Raw genomic sequence first — 22,320 nt, forward strand, 5'->3', positions numbered from 1 at the left:
TGGGCCCTCCAGGTGTTTTGGACTCCAACTCCCACAATTCCTAACAGCCTATGGCTGTTAGGAATTGTGGGAGTTGGAGTCCAAAACACCTGGAGGGCCCAAGTTTGCCCATGCCTGGTGTAGATCCAGCCTTGAAAAGGCGCCAATCCCTCTTTTCAAGCTGGTGTCCCCAAGCACCAAGGGGGACAAAAGGAGAGGGACAAAGGGGGCAAAGGGAGGAGGAGGAGAGAGAGGGCCTGAGTGTTTTGTGTGGGGAAGGCGAGAGTAGAGCAGCAGCGAGGGAGGGAGGGAGTGAGCCAGCCTGGGAACTGAAGCCTCCCTCGCTGGAGAGAGACCCGCACCCATGGATAGGGCTTGGCAGCGGCGTGGCTCCCCCCTTCGCGCCCCTTTGGGCTGAAGGAGGAAGAGGAGGAGGCGCTGGAGGAGGAGGAGGAGGAGGAAGCCGCGGCGGCCGACGCGAGAAGGGAGCCTGGCGGAGGCGGAGCCGGCGCTCTAGCCCGGCCGGCCTGCACTCCGCCACCGCTTTTCCCAGCACCAGCAACCGCCGCCGCCGTTCTTCGGTGAGTCTCTTTGAGAGGGAAAGGGGGGCCAAGCGAGCGCTGAGGGGCGCGAGGCCTCTGAGGGGCAGCTAGGCCTCAAACCGGGGAAGGGAGAGCGAGGCCTCGTTCTCTCTCTCTCTCCCTCCCTCTCTCTCGCTGTGCGCCTGAGGGGAACCTTCCGGCCTGGCCTGCCACAGCCTCGCTTCGCCCAAGCCTCGCTCTCGCTTTCCTCTTTTGTTCCGGCTTCGGGGCCTCGTGGGGGAAGGAGGGCTGGTGAGGGTGGCAGACCCACAGGGACCCCTCTCCCCACTCTCTTCCTTTCCTTTCTCTCCTGGTGGGATGGGATTCCCCTCGAGGACACTCGACCCCCCCCCCCCGGGTTCCACCCTCCACGGCTTGAAAACATACCCCCCCTCCCCTTGATGTTCTTTTCCTTTGAGTATCCCACTCTTTATCCACGGCGGGTCCTGAATCTCAACCCCAGTGGATACCGAGTGCCACAGGACTCCTAGATTCGTCTCATTCTGTTATATCTTTAGGGCACCCTTCCACACATCTAAATAAAAAAACACATTATCTACTTTATCTACTGTTATATGTTTTGAACTGGGTTATATGGCAGTGTGGACTCAGGCCCCTTCCACACAGCAGAATCAAATCCCACATTATCTGCTTTGAACCGGGTTATATGGCTGTGTAGACTCAGGACCCTTCACCACAGCCGAATACAATCAGCTTTGGGCCCCTTCCACACAGCTGAATCAAATCCCACATTTTTCTGCTTTGATATGGCAGTGTTGACTCATTTCCAAACAGATATTGTGGGATTTTCTGCCATGTATTCTGGGTTATATGGTTGTGTGGAAGGGCCCTGGGTTATATGCTTTGAACTAGGTTATATGGCCATGTGGATTCAGGCTCCTTCCATACAGCTGAACAAAATCCCACATTATCTGCTTTGAACTGGGTTATATGGCGGTGTGGACTCAGGACCCTTCATCACAGCCGAATACAATCAGCTTCAGCCTGGGCCCCCTTCCACACAACTGAATCAAATCCCACATTTTTCTGCTTTGAACTTCAATATATGGCAGTGTGGACTCAGTTCAAAGCAAATATTGTGGGATTTTGTGCCTTGAGTTATATGGCTGTGTGGAAGGGCCCTGGGTTATATGCTTTGAACTGGGTTATATGGCACTGTGGACTCCACTCCACGCAGCTGAATAAAATCTCACATTATGTGCTTTGAACTGGGTTATATGGCAATGTGGACTTAGGGCGCGTCCTCACAGCCATATAACCAAGACTATCAAGGCAGAATAACCCACAATATCTGCTCTGAACTCTTAGTCCACAGTGCCATGTAATCCAGTTCAAAGCAGAAAATATGGGATTTTCTGCCTTGATTTTTTGAGTTATATGGCTGTGAGGAAGGACCCTAGGATCCTCTCCCTCTTTATAAGGAGGGAAGGGGGTTGAGTCTGGCTCCACAACTTCTTCCTGTTGTGACGCTCTCTCTTTTTCTAAATTGGGTTTGCCTGTTTGTTTTGGATCGGCCCTCCCAATCTCGCCTTCTTACACATTTAAGGGCAAGGCTGAAATGCGGTACATAGTGTTGTTTGTTTAATCTATTGCTCTGTAGGGTTTTTACTGTTTTTCAAGCAGGAGAAGCACTAACATGCTTTTTAAAAATGTGTTGGGGTGGGGGGCACTTTAAATCTTATTTCTCTAGTAATCCTACTCCTCTGTCCCAAAGCTAGACCTGTGATTTTCTCCCCTTAAGTTAGGCCTCCTCTTTTCACAACTGGACTGAATCCTGTGATATTCCTGATGTAAACACTCATTAGCAGAACACATCATTCTGGCGTCCACCTCCATCTTGAGTAGTGACGCTGACTTGTCAGTGGAATAGCTTTGGTGGCTCCCAAAGTCCAGCAGGTTAAGAACAAATCTATCAAGGTGTAATACCTGTTTGTGTCAGAGTTCAACATTTCAAGCAGTTGGTGTTTATTATGTTTTGTCTGTTTCAGATTTAACTTGGGGATTTTACTGTCGAAGTTGACTATCTCTTTAACAGAAATGTTTTGAGCCAGGAGTGTTTGGCATTTTGTGTTCTGTTTTCCCACAGATTTTGGAATTTATTTGCAGATATGCAGACAATAATATACACGTTGAACATCCCTTTATCTAGTAATCCCAAATATTTCAAAATTGTCAAGATGGGTGACTGGGCTTGTGAGCCTTTTGCATTTTGGTGTCGCAAACTTTGTTTTGTGCACAAAATCATTAAAAATATTGTATGAAATTTCTTTCAGGCTATGTGTATAAGGTGCATGTGAAGCATAAATGAATTCTATGTTTAGACATGGATCCTGTTTCTTAGATAATCACATTATTGTTTATATGAAAATACTGGTATTCACAATCTGGAAAAAAAATCCAAAACACTTCTGGTCCCAAGTGTTTTGGGTTAGAGCTACTCAACATGTATCTTGGAGATGGGACCCATGTCTAAACACAAAATGCATTTATGTTCCATATATACCTAGCATGAAGATAATTTTACATGAAATTTTAAAAATAATTTTGTAAAGGAAATAAAGCTTATGCATTAAACCAACAGAAAGCAAGACTGTCTTGTTGGCCACCATGTGCAGTCTGCCCTCCACATTTGTAGGCATAAGATCCCCATTAAAGTGAAAAACTGAAATAAAAAGATTGCTATTTTATTACTGGAGAGAATACCTCTGTAGGAATGTTTAGGTATATCAACAGAACTCTGGTCAACATCTGCTGGAAGCTGACAATGGAATAGCATCGGAGGACCTAGCAATTCCTAGAGGGGTATTCTCTCTAGAAATCTCCAAGTCCTTAGCATGACTGGGGAAAGTTCACCACAGAGTTAGACTGGAAAATTTAGAGATTCCTAGAAAGAACATTTTTAAACAAATCAGGGAATTGTGAAACCCAAGATACATCAAAACTGGCTCTTATTTTGGATTTCAGAATCTCATATAAGCAGTGCTCAACCTGTATGCCATGTGTGAACAGTAGATGACTAGGGCACCTTGTTTCAAAATGGGTTATCTCTATATGTATTGTTGCCATTTGTAATGAGAATTGGGGCAGAACCCAGAAGTATATCTCAAATACACAGAAATAACATGTCAGTAAATAGTTGATGAAATGTATGCAGATTCACAATATTTGTTTTATCTCAAGAATTCCTCTGGTACTGTTGTTGAGGCAGTATGATAAGAGCTTAATCTCATAAACAATCGCTAACATTTTGCAAACTGACATGATAGAAGTTGTAACCTGCTACAGGTGATATCTTGGTGCCTGGGTCAGAAGCAATTTGATGTAGGACAAGCACAATATATATGGAAGTTCGGAAAGCAATGAATTAGTAAACTGGGAGGAAGTGATATTTTCCCAATGGCTATATATTGATGTTTTGAATCACTGGATAACTAAGTAATAGTTTTACAAAGGAATAATTATCGAAAAATATGCTTAATCAATGTAGTCTTCTTTTTATACTTGTTTTGAACCATCCTATAATTTACACCCATTTCTATACAAGCTGTTCGTCTCGCTGACACCACATAATTCTACCTTTGCACTTTTGACTTGCAATAAAAAAGTAGTACTCTTTGCTATATGTGACTTCTGTTGTTGCAGCATGATCTAGTCTGCCTTATGAATTACTTGTTGATCGTTATGCAGCCAGATTTTATAACTTTCCCCTAAAATTGCTGATCTACATTTTTGCTGATTTACTTAGAATACCTGTTGACTCTTTCCAATTGCAAATTTACATTCCATTTTAAACAGAACTGACAATGACAAAGATGCTTTTCAAAGAAATTAAAAGTCTCCCCTCCCTGTCTGAAAGGCTAAATTTAAAACTTCTAAATAGTCAGTTAATTACATGCATTTAGTTTTATGTTTACTGTTGAATTCTGTTTCAATTAAAACCTTCACAAAGTTCACTATAACCATGGATGAGTAAATGAATGGCTTGGCACATGAATTGGCTACCTCTCTTCGCATACAGAACAGAAGACTCAATTTCTAATATTTAAAAATGAGTCTAATCTTATGTACATTCAGGTAGAAGAAAAAAATTACAGACTTAAATGAGACTGCTAAGGTGTACACATTGTTATAGCTTTGGCTATGATATGTGCAGATACTTTACTGACAACAGATACTTTATTGACACACATCTTTGGGAATGTATATGCAAAGAATTGGGCTGATAGTAATACTGTCATCTGAAACAAATAATAATCATTGTATGGCTTCTGATGGCATTTAGGAAAATTGTTTATTTGAAAGTATGCATAAGAAGAAAGCATTCGAAGTCACATTCGGTTTGTTTACGAAGTGCTCCAGTTTGAAGTACACTGTGCTACTTTTACACGCTATAAGATACCTTAAAGGAAAATGTGGCTGGTGTCATGTAAGTGAGTTCAGATGACAAGTTACATGCTTCTCTTTTTGACAGAGTGTAATGGAGCTATCAAAAGAAGTCTCATTGAGTTTTTGAAATGGAATATTCATTAACCATGTTTAAATAAGGCAGCGATGTCATTCATGTATTCCATGCCTCTGATCTTCTAGCAGGTAAACATTATGAAGTTGTGCATATTTTACTTCTTTCAAGTCACAAGATGAACACGTTAGTGAAAGTGTTTTAATAGCTGAAATGTCTGATAAGAGACAATTTTCAGGCTGTAGAGTCCTTGTCAGGAAATAAATAAATTAATGAGAGTCATCTACACTGTAGAATTAATACAGTTCACATCACTTTAACACAGTGTTATGCAAACATGAGAACTGTAGCTTTATAAAGCCTTTAGCCTCCATTATTAAAGAGTGCAGATACCTCACTAAACTACAACCCCTGTGATTGCATACCATTGATTTATGTCAGTTAAAATGGAGTCAACCTGCATTAATTCTACAATGTACATGCACTGGCGGTAGTTTTAAGTTGGGCAGGTACAGGAAAGCAAGCCTGGAAGTATTAAACTTACCTATCAACATATTTAAATAAATGTTGTGGAAAAAGAATCCCATAACTGCTTTCTCTCAGAAACAGCAAATGAAGTTATGATAGCTTCTTTTACTTTTGAGAGGAAGGGGTTCATGAATTCATTGCCTGTTTGGACACCTCTAAGGCAGGGGTGCCCAAACTTTTAAAGCTGAGGGCCAGTTCATGGTCCCCCAGCCTGTTGGGAGGGGGCAGACTATAGTTTGAAAAAATCTATAGGAGGGAGAAGCAAGGGAGGCCTGGAAAGAAAGGATCGGTGGACATTTGAACAGGGGTTGCAATTGGCCCTCAGCCGGACTTTACACATATCTATCCTAAGGTGCGTTATGGAAGAGAGATCTGCCAAAACCTGAATGCCAGAAAGGGAATTAATGTTCAAAGCTTGATTTCCTATTTTTGGTTGCTAAAGCATTGATCAGCCACAACTTAAATGTATGAACTAACCCCAATAGTGTTTGCAGTGATATGAAAGGACTGCCTTTGGATTTTGTTCTGTGATGGTTAATTAGTTACCACTGTGCTGCATCTATCATATAATCAACATGAATGTGTTCACTGATCTGTGAAAAAAACTATGCTAGAGTAGTTTTTAGTTCTGACTCACCAGTCAAAAAGAATAACAGAGAATTTGAAATCCAGAATATTGTATGTTTATTATTATTCCTAAGCCTGGTGCCTTCCAGAAGCTTTGTCATACATCTGCCATCATTCTTGATATTTGGTCATGCTGGCTGGGGCTGGTGGGAATTATAATCCAAAACATTAAGAGGGTACCACCTTGGGCGGTTCTGGATTAGTGATTTAAAAGAAACTGGAGGTAGTACTTCATTCGAGAAATACAAATTTATTTGTAAACCTAAACTGTATTTATTTATAAACCAAGATTCATTAATGGCTATACATGTAAAGTGTGGCTAGGGCTGTTGCTTCTATTTACAGCAGGGGCACACAGTCAGTTAGGAGATCTAAATTAGACACTGTAGAAAAGAAATAGCAGATAAAACATGAATTTCAAAAAGTTGAAAGCAGGCAATGTTTGTAGGAGAAAGTTACTAATCATCCTAAGACAATACAGTGTTCCCTCGCTGCCTCGCAGTTCGCCTTACGCGGACTTGCTGTTTGCTGTTTTAAAAAATAATGTATTTTTAAATCAATATGAATTTATTGGTGCTGGTGGGCCACTATCTTCGACGAGCCCTCCATGGCTGCCTTCTCTTCTCCTGTCTGCACCAGGGCTAGCTTCCTCACCTCAGAAGCCTTTGCAGGGCTGCCTGGGCCTCCGTGGCCTCCACAGGACTCCAGAAGCTGGCCCTGGCCAATCCAATGGTGGGGTGGGGCCTGCTGCTGGTTGGCCAGCCAGCCAAGTGGTGGGAAACTTCCCACTGCGCAGGGGGCTTCTGGGAAGAAGAAGCCCCCTGCAAGCAGCATGGATGGCGGGAGGGCGCTGCCCGCTGCCCTTGCCTGGTAAGTCGGGCAAGGCATTTCTGATTTTAAAATGACAAAATGTATAAAAATATATTTAAAATGTTAATTCTAACACTAAAAGAATATTATAAATAATTAAAAATTACGATTTACAGTAAATAGGATTGTAAATACTCTCTCTCTCTCTCTATATATATATATAGTCCCTACCTTGCAGTTTTTCACTTATTGTGGGTAGTCCTGGAACATAACCTCCGCGATAAGTGAGGGAACATTGTACTAGCATGTATAAATTCATAATTTGTCCCTCTGCTGAATAGTTTGTATGAACATTGCACTTTCTCAGAGATAGAGTGGGCTTTAGATTACAATGAATTAAAATGAGCTAGAAGGACCAGTCTCTTTATTTGTCAGAAAGCCTTCTCCATAGCTCTTATAAATATATTTTTCCAACTGTATACAGATAGAGCCTTAGGCATACCAATTTGCTAGTAGAGTTAGCCCTCCACATTTCCTGGTTTTAGGGGTGCAGGTTCTCTATGAAAGTAGAAAAAAGGCGAATGAGAAATTTATTTTTTGTATTACCGGAGAGAACACTTCTCTAGGTTCTCTGATGAAAGTTGGCCATCGAATTCCATTGGAGATGAGATTCCTAAAGTCAAATTCACATATGTGGAGTGCTAACTGTATACACCATTGGTGGCACATCTTTATACTAACACGTAAGGTTATAAGTGCATATGTAAATTGGTATCATATAATTTTTCATCCCCCTCTCCCTGCCCATCTACCATCCCAACATTAACATAATCTTCAACACCATTATTCATTTGCGCCTGCTAAAAGAGGTACGATATAAAGGTACTCGAAGAAATACATTTTCATTGGTAGTGCCTTGGTCATAAAATGCTCTCTATAGAAAAGCTCCCTGACATCCATGTTATGGTTCTTTCCCTAGCATGTTAAGCTTTTTTTTAATTAGTCCAGGACCTGAATCATATTTTTAAATTAATCAATCAGGATAGTTAACAATTGTAGAAATGTGACTATTACTGGACTTCTTTCCTTTACAAAACTACCTACATAATTCTAGCTTTTGAGTCACCTGCTTGGTAACTCTTGCTTAATATTGAGAAGATCTTCTCTACTACACTGAAGCCACATATCTGTACAGTCAGTATTTTTTACAATTCAAGTGATTCATGTACTACTGTTGTGGGGTCTAAAAATACATAGCTATGGTTTGTGTTCAGTGGAGTTTATACCTAGACAGCATAGATCTATGAGTAGCGAATGCTGACCATGTAAGAGGAGAAACTGGGTTTGTATTTGGTTTTATTGATTTTATTGATTTTATGGTTATAATGTATATTTGGTGTTAACTGTGTATTGATGTAATTTTGTGTTTGATTGTTTTTATGATGCAGGCATCAAATTGTGCCTTGCTTTTGTAAGCCGCCCTGAGTCCCCTTCGGGGTGAGAAAGGCGGGGTAAAAGAACCCCAAATAAATAAATAAATAAATAGCCAGTGGACTGGGATCATAGGCACTGTAACCTTTAAAAAATCTGAAAATCTAGGAGTCCCCCTATTTCTAGAAACAGGATTAGGGGAACTAGTTGTATTTAGACTCATAAAAGTTACTAGCCTATATGTTCTTTTGCTAGCCTGCTAAAAGATTAGTAGCCTGTGATTCCATTCAGGCTACAAATCAGAGAAGAACTTCTCTTTACCAACCAGTATGGAAGCTCTGTGTGCTAGCCTTCTACCAAAAAAGCTGATGAAAGAGGTTTGCAATTGCACGCTAGGTTTACCAGCCCAGAAAACAAATACACCAATGAGCCCAGAGATAACCATCATACCTGTTCAGTTCCTTGCCTGCATTTTCCTTGTCACCCTTGGCTACCAGGAAAGTTGTCAAACACAATTTTGGCAGTGTAATAAGTTCCCAGCAACTCATCTGCATCGGAACATGGTTTTCCTTACTGTACCTTTTTGGGGTTCTTAATACAGTAATTTAGTCTCAAGATTATGTAGATATTCTGTATTCAAACCATGGGCTACGCAGTTATTTATATGGTTTGAGAAAGCAAGCTTTTAATATGTAATTCTTATACGTTCATTGAACCACCAGAAAGCATATCAGAAAGTTATCACTTTCTCAGCCACCCATGTGGACTATTTTGTATTTTGGAATATTTTGGATATGGAAATTTCAGTTAAGGGATCTCAATCTGTATGCTGACCCAAATGTATTTTGGCTTGCATTAGACTGCAGTTTTGGCCTAAAGATTCCATTCTGGAGCCAACTGTCTCAGCTGCATTGTCAAATCTTTCACATGGTTGCAAAATTTGTATGTTAATAGAGCAAAATGAAATTTCTTTAATAACTTCTCATTAAAAACAACAAAGTATGAAATAATGGTTCAGAAACCTTGCAGTGTGAACTTTGCTATGCAAATTGTTTTGTTAGATTTAATATTTAGAGAACAATTCGAAATAATTTAGTATTTAAAGCAATTGTTTGTTTGATTTTTATAGCACAATTTTGGTTAATTTTCTATTTCAGCATAAATGTACTATTTTCATGAGTTTACCACTGAAATTATTTGAAGGTTCCACAGACGAAGCACATTTACTCTATGTCTTCATTGGGATTAGAGTCCCTGAAATTGTGGTAAATACTTTAGAGAGATAAATATTTCTCTGTTCCCATGCAGCCTTTGGCTCATTCTTGTTTATCTATATAAATAAAAATGTGATGTTTGTTTGTGGGATTAACATAACTCAAAAACCAGTGGATGAATTGACACCAAATTTAGACACAATACACCTATCAGGTGAACGAGTGACCATCACTCATAAAAACACTAAAAAACATAGCAGAAGAGACTTAAAAAGCCAAAAAACAAAAATTACATTGCAATGCATGCGCAAAACTACATCTCTGTGTGTGTGTGTGTGTGTGTGTGTGTGTGTGTGTGCAAATACACACGTATATACACACAAAACACATATGGGCCACAGCAACGTGTGGCAGGGGATGGCTGGTTTAAAATATTTGTACACTGTCAATGTAGATCTCAAAGTAGTTTACAAACCAATAAGATGCATATCACAATGAATGCAAATGAAGCATCAAAACTACTGATAGTTAAAACCGGTTGAGCCAATATTTTGTGACAGAAAAATTCCAAAGAAAACAAATGCTTTGGGCAAGTGCCAAAATCACATTACCATTTGTGCTGTCCATATAACAGAGCAGAGTAGACCGTACAGAAAAACAGCTGTCTCCAGATATATTTCTGCATGTTTGTGCTCAAACTAAAGATCATTTTCTGAAGATCTTAGTGATCTAACTGTCTTTATAGGAAACAATGCCTTTTTAGGTTGCCTGGTCTTGTGTTATGCAAGACTTCGTACATTAGAAACAGAACCTTGACGTTGACTTGGTAGCTAATAGTCGTCTTGTTCAGTTCTTTCAGTATGTGTTCCACTGGACACTTTTGCTGCTGTCCATGTAAATTCGGTTCTGATACATCATCCTGTAGAAGCCAAAAAAGTGGATAACCATGTCCTATATAATTAAAGAGCACTGGCATGCATGCAAACATTTCAGAATATCCACGTTCATGTTGCCACCACTTCTCTGATCCAGAGCCTGCTGATCCAGAGAGTCTACTGCTTAATTGCTACAACAAGAAATGCAAAGGAAATTGTTTTGGTGTTTGGGACTTTTTTATAGGATATACCCATTTTTTTTCTTGTCAGGAGCGACTTGAGAAACTGCAAGTTGCTTCTGGTATGAGAGAATTGACCGTCTGCAAGGACGTTGCCCAGAGGACACCCGGATGTTTGATGTTTTACCCTTCTTGTGGGAGGCTTCTCTCATGTCCCTGTATGAAGAGCTGGAGCTGACAGAAGGAGCTCAATCTACTTTCCCCGGATTCGAACCGCTGACCTGTTGGTTAGTGCTCCTGCCAGCACCAGGGTTTGACTCATTGCACCAACAGGGGCTCCTTATATACCCAATTGAAACTTGGTGAAACTGAATACAAGCCCAAAAACATTTGATAATTGAAAATCTATATATTTCAAAGATCCCTGTGGGTTCTATGAAAAAAAAAACCCAAAGTGTTGAACTTTCACACTTTAAAAAATATGAAGGAAAATAGCAAGATTCTAAAATACATATACCCTATACACACACATGTATACATCTAGAAATTTCAGTCCAAAAATCAACCACAGAAAACTGTCAACCTATCCGCAGGTCTTTGTAAGTTGTTTTAACAAGGAACCAGCCCCTTCTCTGGGTAGAGTGGTGAAAAACAAGAGTCTAGTCCATCCCAAGATAACCTAAAAGGAGCATCAACTTCCTCTACTCCCTCTGCTGTTGTGCCACTTTTGGGCTTTTTGAATGCCTTGGTGGGGAAATTGTGATTGCAGCCAGAGGAGGCTGATGTCCATGAAGTGGCATTGGTTCTTTCCCCTCTCTGTGAAATAGCTTGACTTATCTATGGGCCATATAAAAATCCATAATTTTGTCTCAAAACCTCAACTTATATATGAGGTTAACTTATACAGTATAGATGGTATGTTGTAATCAATTGATGGTCTGTGATGAGGGTTTTGTGGGAGTTTTGGAACTAGAAAATGTAGTTTCCTAAGAGGGTGATCTGATTTAGCAGATTTTTTTGGCTTACATTTACTAAGCCAAAGTTGTAAAGTGTCCCACTAGCTCATAAATATTAGAACAGAAATACTTGTTTAGAAAACCCCTTTGCACGTGAATCGTAATTTTGTTAGCATAATTGCCTTTACATTTACTAACGTTTAATTCACTTATCTACTTCCACCGGAGTTTAACTGTGTTTGGTTCAAGTCATGAGTTACCTCCAGTGTAATTGTAGGGTGAGGCGAATCTGATTCAGCTTCTGAAGGTAAGGGATACTTCCTACAATTCATTATCTTCGCTAGTAGGCCTTAAAAATTAATTTTATGAATTTTATTTTTATATAGCTGGGGAAAAAAACATTAAAAATTAAACATGGGAAAGATTTTCACTGCACGTCACAAGTAGAATACATATGGCTCAAAATGTTCACAATTGAAAAAAAGAAAAGAAAACATGTACAAATATGTGAATGGGGTGTTGGAGAAATAAACTTGGTAGAGAGAAATGGGAGCCTTGTTGTGGCCTATATTGAGAATCATGTCCCTTTCTAGGTCCTGCTTCAAACTGCAGTCTTTCTGAAATGTTACATCAGGCTGAGTGCATTGAAGTAATCAAATCTGGGGTTAGCAGGCCAGTGTAGTAAAGCGTCCCAGCAAAAAGAGAAATTGAAATATGAAACAATTGGTAAAAGGCTATGTGAAGCTCTAAAGACTGATAGCTTCAGGAACTTCCTAAATAACATATGTGTTCTTTTAGAAAAATGAACATTTTCTTTTTGGAGAAGCAGAACAGGCAATTCCCTCAGTACCTGAATAACTTACCCACAGAATCTCAATTTTATCAGAATTCATACCCATTTTATTGGCTGCCATGAAATTCATGTACTCACTTAATTCATGTACTGGTTGAGATTATGTGCTGCATCCTTTGATTTAGACATAACAGAGGTGTTGGAAATAAGGTGCCAACGTTGTACCAATTGTTGCCAACACCGTGAACCGCTCTAAGTCCCCTTTGGGGTTGAGAAGGGCAGTATACAAATATCGCAAATAAATAAACACTCCTAATATATTAGTGACCACCCTCAGTGGATTCGTATGTATTAAATAGCATTGGGAGCAAGATGGCATGCCACAGGATAGCTGCAAGGATTCGAGATCAAGTCACACAGCCAAAGTCTCTGAAATTGTAACCTCAAGTGGAACCACTATAAAGCAAAGCCTCCTAACAGAGATTGTCAAACTAGTGAATGTGGTAAAAGGTAACAAAACATACAAAGCACTGTATGGTTTAAACAATACACATGAAATATGCAGAGATTTTGTGTGGACTTAACAAGATTTCATCTGATAGAATAAAGTAGAAAAATTGGTCTCTGATAGGAAATCTAGTTTGATTTCCTATCCCTAATATAGAAAGCATTACACTTGAATTAAATTGTATGTTCTTTCAGTTTTCTTAATTGGTTTTTTCCCCCTGTATTTACATTATTTTTTTAAGGCAAGTGCTTCCTGATTTAGAGCAAAGTTCAATAGACCAGTTCTTCATTTGTTCTTAATGGGGAAGGATGGGGTTATAGTTGTCACAATTTCAAGTTTCATGTCTAGTTTGGTGCATATAGATTTTACGGATTATGATATTTAGGGTCAACTCAGAATCCCCTTTTTGGCGCTTTTTGGTTTCAGCCAGATCAGCTGTGTTTCTTAGGAATGGTTATATAGAACGATTTGTGCAGAAGTATTTCTTTTATTACTGTATTGACATCTTTTCCTTCAGAAACTGAATATGCATACAGTATATCTTTCCCAAGGTGTTCTTCATGTCTGGACAGACATTTTAATATACTAGTCATCATTTTGGAATTGTTGCTTTCTTCATATAAATTGGGATGGAAATTATGTGGCTGCAGCTGCTGGGCGGAGTTCAGTCAGCATAGCCACTGGTGGAAATTGCTCGGAGTATCAGTTCAGCAACATCTGGAAGTTGCATGATTCATGCTGCTGATATAAATTCTGGATTGCCCTCCTCTGAATAATTTTATATTTTAGCACTTTAAAAAAGTATAAAGTTACACATTTCAAACCCATTGGCCACATTGCCCCATTGACTGAAAATGTTTGCATGCATGAAAACGGATATGGTTCCTGTATGAGAAGCCCTGCTGTTTTAGATAATTGCAACATCATTTTTGTACCCTCCGTTTTGACAGTAAGCTTCACACTGTTGAGATTTTGCTTCAGTTTGCTAAAATATACAGTGCCTTCCAGCAGCATTCACTCTTGTTTGTCAAAATTTATTGTTTTACAACTTGGAATTGATATGGTTCATTGGCATAGTTAAGTGCTTAGCTGTTGTGAGCTCTCTGCATCTGCACAACATCCTTGCCAAGATGCAGGTATACAGTCGGCCTCCCACATTTGTGGAGCACAAGAACCTTAAAAAAGTAGAAGAATCATGACTACCACAAGCCACCCCCAAACATGCATCCTATAAATCCCTTTCCCACTAACAGCCTAGCTATTGCTCCCTTTCCCATTTCAAAACCTGATGGATTTTAAATCCCCATCTGGGAGATCCACATTCTCATCTCATACCTTCAACTGCCAAGAGCTTTGAGTCCACATCTTCTTCAGAACAAGTCCTGTGGTTCATACAAGGTTGGAGCTCACAAGGCTCAATAAGGCCTACCTTCCACACTGCTTCAGTGGGTTATGCAAAGCCTCTGCATAACCCCAGTTTTTTTCTTTCATTCGTTTAAGCATGGAAGGAAACTGAAAACTAGATCCAAGTCAGTATTTGAAAGGGAGATTCATATATCAAGAAGAGTCTGTTTATGTAAATTATTTTTTTCACCATAATCTGAATTGCCATCTCTTATTTGGATCTGCTTTATTTTGCTTTTAATTTGCAAAGAATTATCAGTTTGTGCTTGTTTAGTTTAGAAGAGGAAACCAACCTTTTATTTTGAAAATGATAATAGAATATTTGATAATTAAATACAGGTAATATGATTATTTACTAGTGTAACTATTACTTCAACTGTGTAAGTTTTTTTTATTGAGAACTGAATTTTGTGTTACAGGCAAGATGATATTTAGACATACCCAGCCTGTATAGAAAAATAAATCAGAATGGATGTGGATCAAAAAACTGGCATTTTGGATAGTATTTGAAAGACCTGGGTTAACTTTATGTCCCTTATCAAGGGATATATGCTTAAACTTCTACAACCCTCATGCTGGCATAAGAATAAATTGTTTATGTTCTATTCTCATGTTTGCGTACAAACAGGTCTTCTATTTAATGATGTAAAAATGTTCACACATGATCAGTTTTGTTTGTTTGCCTGTCATTTCATGCTAGTTTGCAAAAGCGAATCTTGCAGATTTTGAGCAAGTAGTTACTAGTTGTGCTGACAGAGCATTGTTATTGATAGGCAGATGAGCGTACTGTTGCTAATTTTGCACTTCATCCTAGATATGCTAAAACACTTGATATCTGTGCATGTATTGTAATGTTAAATTGTGAGATGACTAAAACAACTTGAAAATTTCAACTCACTTTAAAAGATGACATAAGATTTGCTTTTCAACAGGTTGCAGCTATTCAATTTTCATAATGACTATTACAGCAATCCAGTTAAATCAGCTCATATAACGTTTACTAGTCTAATGTCATGTGACATTTGCTGAGCTTCATAACTGAACAAGAATTGAGCCTATATCCCTCCATGGCAAATCCAGCATTTTAGCCACTGTGTCACGTGTCTCTCTGATTCTATATTAATCAGAGATGGGAAAGCAGTTTGCAATAATCTAGTAGCATAATTAGGAAGATGAATAAATGTATTTTGGTCATATATTAAGAAGTTTCAAATTAGACTTTTTTTTCTTAAGTTTCAAATGTTTGGGGCATTAAATATGTAGTTGAATATAATGGAAATAAAGGGGTAAATGCTGTATTGTTTTCATGAATAACACAGCAGAATCTACTTGCAAGGGGAAGAACTATGGGTAACAGGTGATGAGTTGACATGTGAAGAAAAGGTAACAAGCTAGAGCAGTCTCTTTGAATTTGGAGAAGATGCTTTTTAAAGTATCAATTTTTGACTGAACTTTGCAGCATGCATCAGTGACACTTTTGGGTCCTGAGAGATACAAAAATTCGTGGATGCTTATGTCCTGTTATATACAGTGTAGCAAAAGAGTGTCTCTGCTATAATAATAGCAAAATCAAGATTTGGATTTTTTGGATTTTTTTTAAAAAAAATTCCAAAGTATTCCAAACTGCAAAATTGTTCACATGAGCAGATAAGATTTGCTTTGTGATGGATTCAATGTAACAGCAACTTTGTTCTATGTGCAAAGGTATTTGAAATACTGTATAAATTATGTTCAATATATTTGTATAAGATATACACGAAACATAAATAAATTCCGTATTTAGGCCTAGCCCCCATCTCCAAGAGAGCTGCAAACACAGGTATTCCAGAATCTGAAAAAATATGAAACTTCTGGTCCCAAGCATTTTGGATAAGGGATGCTCAACCTGTATTTTCAAGTTGTGAATGGTGGCATCAGTGGAAGCAGAATCTTTTGATATAGAGGGCCAACTGTATTCTCTATTACTCTATAGCACCAAAAAACTTGTTTGAAAAATACATACCAATATCTGGATTTTTTCTCTCTTAAAATTTCACACAGTCATCCAAACCAGACCACTGGAATCTGTTTCATTGTTTTCTAGGCGCAATTAATGTCCATTAGAAACTGACAATTATTATAAGTATGTTGCTGTGTGTGTTTTTGGACTGTATGCCCATGTTCCAGCAGCATTCTCTCCTAACATTTCACCAACATCTGTGGCTGACATCTTCAGAGGTTCTGGTTCTCAACCTGAGGGTCCCCAGATGTTTTGGCCTTCTACTCCCAGAAATCCTACCAGCTGGTAAACTGGCTAGGATTTATGGGAATTGTAGGCCAAAACACCTGGGAACCCACAGATTGGGAATCACTGGTTTATGTCCATTACTTACCCAGTAGAGAATTAGTTCTCTCCTGGTCACATTTGACAGGTCAATGGGACTCCAGTGTTGTTTTTAAGGTCAAATGCTAAGTGAGTTGTTGATTGTTGCAAGGCCAGAGCCAAATCCAATTAAAATAAGTGAGAGTCTTCTCACTGGAATTAGTGGCTTTAGATCAGAGCTGCAATTAAGTGTCTGTTCAGCTTTGAACAGGCAATCTGGTACTTTATAGCATGGACAAGGTTATTTTGTAAATAGAATAACCTAATGTTTTAAAGGCTCTGGTGCAAATGTTTACCATTGAAACTTAGTTGCGATTTAAAGAAAGTAAGTGAAATTGGACAAATATGAGTCACACTGGAAATGCTGTAGAACTGACTGGTAATAATTTTGAAGTCTTGTCTACAGAAGAAATATGGTTGGAAATTAAAAAAAAGTGTTCTGGGTGACAGTGGTTAGTGTCAGTACTAGCACAGTCTCACCCATAGAATGTAGGGATGGGGGTTAAGTTCAGATGGGCTAATTCAGCTTTATGTTTTTGAAGTCTCTCTGAACAAATAATGCCAGGAATACCTTGCAATAGGTTCATCTTGGGAGTGTATGAGCCTTCAAGTACTTGTCAAACAATGGTGATCCTGTAGGTTTTGTGGTCTTACCAGGTTTTGTGGTTTTACCAGTTCCTTCTTTGAAACATAGCAGCTAGTATTGGTTTCCAATATCTCATCCAAGAATTAACGAGAGGTGACTTTACTTGGTTTCCAACATCAGTTTCCCAAATTTAAAACAGTTGGGCACAAACCTGCTAAAAGTCAAATTTAAGTAAAGGACAGGTTTTTTAAAGACTATCTTGGATTTTATTTATTTTAAAAAATGATACCTACCAATTCTGCTTCCTACTGTCCTGTGGATTATTTGCTTTGGTCTTCATTGTGTGTGTTTTGCTTATAGAAGAATGAAAAGGACAACCTGTTTGTAGCATACTGGTTTAATTAAATGATCTAAAAATTGAAGCTTAACAAGAAATTGTTTTATGTATTGATTTTCCAAATTAGAATGGGAAATTGTTGCTGAATTTTTATTTTGAGGACAGGAGTTGATTGCCAGGTTGCTCATCACATCATACTATGATTATTACCACATTTTAAATGGAAAGGAACCCCTTAAAGAGTTAAAGATAGGATTTTAGAGCATGCCAATTGTTCATGATTCTCCAAACAATTCTAAATCAGAGTCTAAACCCCATGTTAATTAATTAGAAAAACAAAGTTGAATATGATAAACTATATTACAATATTGTGCAATGTAATGGCAGATACTTTAACTCTAGTGATATGATATCTTCTGTAAAATTTGTTTTCTTGTTTTTCAGAAAATGGATCTTGGAAGTTAAGTGAGAGAGATGCATCAATGAAGAAGCTTTTGCTTTACATGTTTTAAGGACAGAGCTCCCAAAGACGCAAACTGTCAGAGTTGCCTGTGCTTTCATAATGAAGAAAATTAGTCTCAAGACTATTCGTAAGTCTTTTAATTTAAATAAGAGCAAAGATGAAAGTGACTTTGTGGTAGTCACACAGCCATCGTTGAATGATTTTGGAAAAGATGACTCCTTGTTTGGTGGCTGCTATGGTAAAGATTTGGCAAGCTGTGACGTCAACAGTGAAGATGAGAAAAGTGGGAAGAACAGATCAAAAAGTGAAAGTTTAATGGGTACGTTAAAAAGAAGACTTTCAGCAAAACAAAAGCAGAAAGGCAGCAAAGGTAGTACACCTTCTGTAAGCTCTGCTGATGATGATACTTTTTCATCGTCTTCTGCTCCAATAACTTTCAAAGATGCGAGAACTCAAAGGCCTCTTAGATCGACATCCCTCCGAAATCACCATTATAGTCCAACTCCGTGGCCCCTTCGTCCAACAAACTCAGAAGAAACATGTATAAAAATGGAAGTGAAAGTCAAGGCCTTGGTCCACTCATCAAATCCAAGTCCTGCACTGAATGGAGTTCGCAAAGATTTCCATGATTTGCAGCCAGACGGCATGTTCCAGGAACAAAACAATACATTAAAAAGTACAGAATCTCAAAATGGAGATTTGCATCTTCATATTGATGAACATGTGCCTGTAGTTATTGGACTTATGCCTCAGGACTACATTCAGTATACTGTGCCTTTAGATGAGGGAATGTATCCTTTGGAAGGATCACGTAGTTACTGTTTGGATAGTTCCTCACCCATGGAAGTTTCAACAGTTTCTTCTCAGTTGGGTGGTGGTGCATTTCATGACGAGGAAGCTCCAGTAAGTCAAGATGTAGTAGTTGCTCCAGATATCTTTGTGGACCAAAGTGGTTTATTAATTGGTACCACAGGAGTCATGTTGCAAAGCCCAAGAATGAATCACAGTGACGTTCCTCCACTTTCTCCATTGCTACCTCCAATCCAGAATAATCAAATCCAAAGGAACTTTAATGGCTTGAATGGCACAGATGTCCATGTGGCTGAAAGTATGCATTGCCATTTGAATTTTGATCCCAACTCTGCACCTGGGGTGGGAAGAGTCTATGATTCTGTACAAAGCAGTGGCCCCATGGTTGTGACAAGTCTCACAGAAGAACTGAAAAAACTTGCAAAACAAGGATGGTACTGGGGTCCAATTACAAGATGGGAAGCAGAGGGAAAACTGGCCAATGTTCCTGATGGTTCATTTCTTGTACGAGACAGCTCTGATGACCGCTATCTTTTAAGTCTCAGTTTTCGTTCACATGGTAAAACTCTTCATACTAGAATTGAACATTCAAACGGTAGGTTTAGTTTTTATGAACAACCAGATGTGGAGGGACACACTTCTATAGTTGATTTAATTGAACATTCTATCAGGGACTCTGAAAATGGAGCATTTTGCTATTCAAGGTCTCGATTGCCTGGATCTACAACATATCCAGTCAGACTGACCAATCCAGTATCTCGTTTTATGCAGGTGCGCTCGTTGCAGTATCTGTGTCGCTTTGTTATACGCCAGTATACTAGAATAGATCTGATTCAGAAACTGCCTTTGCCAAACAAAATGAAGGATTATTTACAAGAAAAGCACTACTGAAGGCTTATGGGAACCTTGCATCTTGCACTTTGGGAACAACAACAACAAATTAAAAGAGAGAGATTGAAATACCGTTTACAAACTTTAATTGCTATTAGTGTTTTGCTGCCATGATTTCAGTTTTTTTTTGTGTCAAGAAGGGTAATGCGTTTGTATTTGTTTCATAGGTAGAGTTTGGGTTTTTCTTTTAAAAATAATGATCTCAAGGTTTTTTAAAGGAGTCAAATATCCATCTTTCATTCAGTGTGCAGAATAATCACAATGTGAATGATAATGAGTTTTCCTAAAACTCCCCATCTCCTTTGCTGCTAATCCACTGTGATTTTTATGCATTTGAAGCACATTTCATGTGTTTTCAGCCATAAGTAAAAGTTGAAACTTGATGGGATAAGTTTTGTCTTCTTCGAATAGCCTGCTTTGTTGGTCCATTTCTTTCTAATCAAAAATGGTTGTGGATAAGATGTGCTGGTATACAGAATTCAAACGTATGCTTAAAATGATTTCCCAATACCATTATTAAAAATAAATAGATTGGAAGAAATGTGTGATGCCACACAGTTAGACAACATATCTTTTCCAAGCCTCTCTTTCAAAGATTGTAGATGTCATTATTATTTGTTCATTCCTAATTGTGTTTTTTTAAAATGACCTTGTGAAAAGATATTGAAATGTTCATGCTGTTTTTAAGCAAAGGATAAATGTAGTTTTAAAGCAATTTAAAAATCCTTTGATTTCCCAGTAGATGCTCTGGCTTGGACTAAGGCATAACAGCATGTGGCAATATTTTTCATTTTCTGGATAATTTTAACATGATTTTTGCTCCAGTGACATTTTTTAAAAGAATGACTTAATTGGAGCTCAGTGTTGCTTCCCAGTTATAACAAAACTAGGACAGTATCCTGCCAGAGCAAAGCAGAGATGCCTTCTCTGTTTTAATAGGATATATTCATTCATTGGTTAATTTTCCCAATATAAATAAGTTGGCTTAAGAAGTATCTGATTTTGCTGGATCATTCCTTCAATTTAAAAAATGTTAAGCATTCATTTTCCATCATTATATTTTATTTCAATCAGCATAGAAAAAGGAGATTTCAAAGGTATCCCTTCAAATTATTAATTTAAATAATTCATGTTTTAAAGTCCAGATCGGGTTAATTGCATTATAATGTAATTACCATAGGAAATGTTTCAGTGCATTACCAATTTCATCCTACTTATCTTGATATGAAACCAGGAAAAATAAATTCTGTTTAAAATACTTGGTGTGGACAAAACTACCAAAAGCTGCTCCAATAGCAGGATTTCCATAATACAGATTCATAGTTAAATATCCCCCTTCCTCTTCGCTTAGGTCTGCACAGGGAATTTTTCAGTGCTTTGGAAGGGCTAGAAATGGGGCTCTTTGACCCATGAGGCTCAAGCCAGAAGAAGTTCGTCTCCTGTTATTTAAGACTGAAGTCTAGGAGTGTAGTCTTGTATATCTCTGTGCTGAAATAAGTCCTGTTCAATTTAGGGGGACTTGCTGGAGCCTTAATTTCTCTGGATTGGAAAAGTTTAACTTTTTGTTAATCGGTAGACAGGTTGTTCCCGTGCTGATTTTTTTTTTTTTTTTTTTTTGCAACAGAAAGGAAGTATTACTCCTTCTATTTCATTTTTGTTTTAGGAAGATATTGTGAATAAAAATCTTAACTAGAAGAAGACTGAATCCTGAATGTTCCAAAAGAAAATGTACAATTTGGAAGTCTGGTTTTAAGACTGCAGAATCTATTTTGTGCCATTCCCATGTGTCTTACTCCGTTCCCCTTCTTTCTTTTGAAAGCTATGGTCATGATCATAAATAGCATTTGTTTTCCCATCCTAAGAATTTGATTTTATTTCTGTTAGTTCATTTTTTAAAAAACAATTAAAGGGTGATGAAGTTTAGACAAACATTTGTTTTGAGGTCATTCTCTCTTGCTTGTTCTACCTAGCCTTTTTTTGTGCTATGAATGAGTTTATAATATTAAAGTACAGTGTTGCTGCAAGGTGCTGCAGTGGCACTACATCCTGGGTTGCCTGAATCAATATGCTAAACTTCTATTTTTAAAAAAAATATTTTTAGATCATAGTGTTTAAAAAGGAATATCTGAGGCAAAGCATGTCTTTTGCTCTGGGAGATAGAGGTGAAAAATGTCTCTCTTGCCCATTTAAATAGATTTTGAAAAAAAAGATAGAGAGAATATGTATTGCTAAATTCCTGAGCAAAATATATGTGTGTCTGTGTGTCATTTCCTGGCTTTGCCATTCTGATATTTATGCAAAAATGTCATTGTGTTTTCTGAATTTTAGTCATAAAGGAAGACTACAAATTTTCTACATAAAAGGCACAATGATATTTACTATGGTACTAGGAGGAATAAGGAAATCATTTTTATACAATAGGAGACATACCTTGGCACTGAGGGAGGGGTAATTCCCTTCTATAAATTTTTAAAATGGGAGGTTGGAGATTTGGAGGTGGGGGAAG

The 22,320-nt window shown here is 38.2% G+C and overlaps 1 protein-coding gene across 1 annotated transcript; it reads left to right on the forward strand.

Moving 5' to 3' along the window:
• The first annotated feature begins 261 nt into the window (after positions 1-261).
• SOCS6 (suppressor of cytokine signaling 6) lies at positions 262-21,743 on the forward strand. The gene is made up of 2 exons (XM_060774992.2): positions 262-560; positions 18,095-21,743. The coding sequence occupies exon 2, from the start codon at positions 18,213-18,215 to the stop codon at positions 19,812-19,814; it is 1,602 nt and encodes a 533-aa protein (XP_060630975.2). The 5' UTR covers positions 262-560; positions 18,095-18,212; the 3' UTR covers positions 19,815-21,743.
• Positions 21,744-22,320: the final 577 nt, after the last annotated feature.

Source organism: Anolis sagrei, chromosome 4 (genome assembly GCF_037176765.1).
Source record: "Anolis sagrei isolate rAnoSag1 chromosome 4, rAnoSag1.mat, whole genome shotgun sequence".
NCBI lineage: Eukaryota > Metazoa > Chordata > Lepidosauria > Squamata > Dactyloidae > Anolis > Anolis sagrei.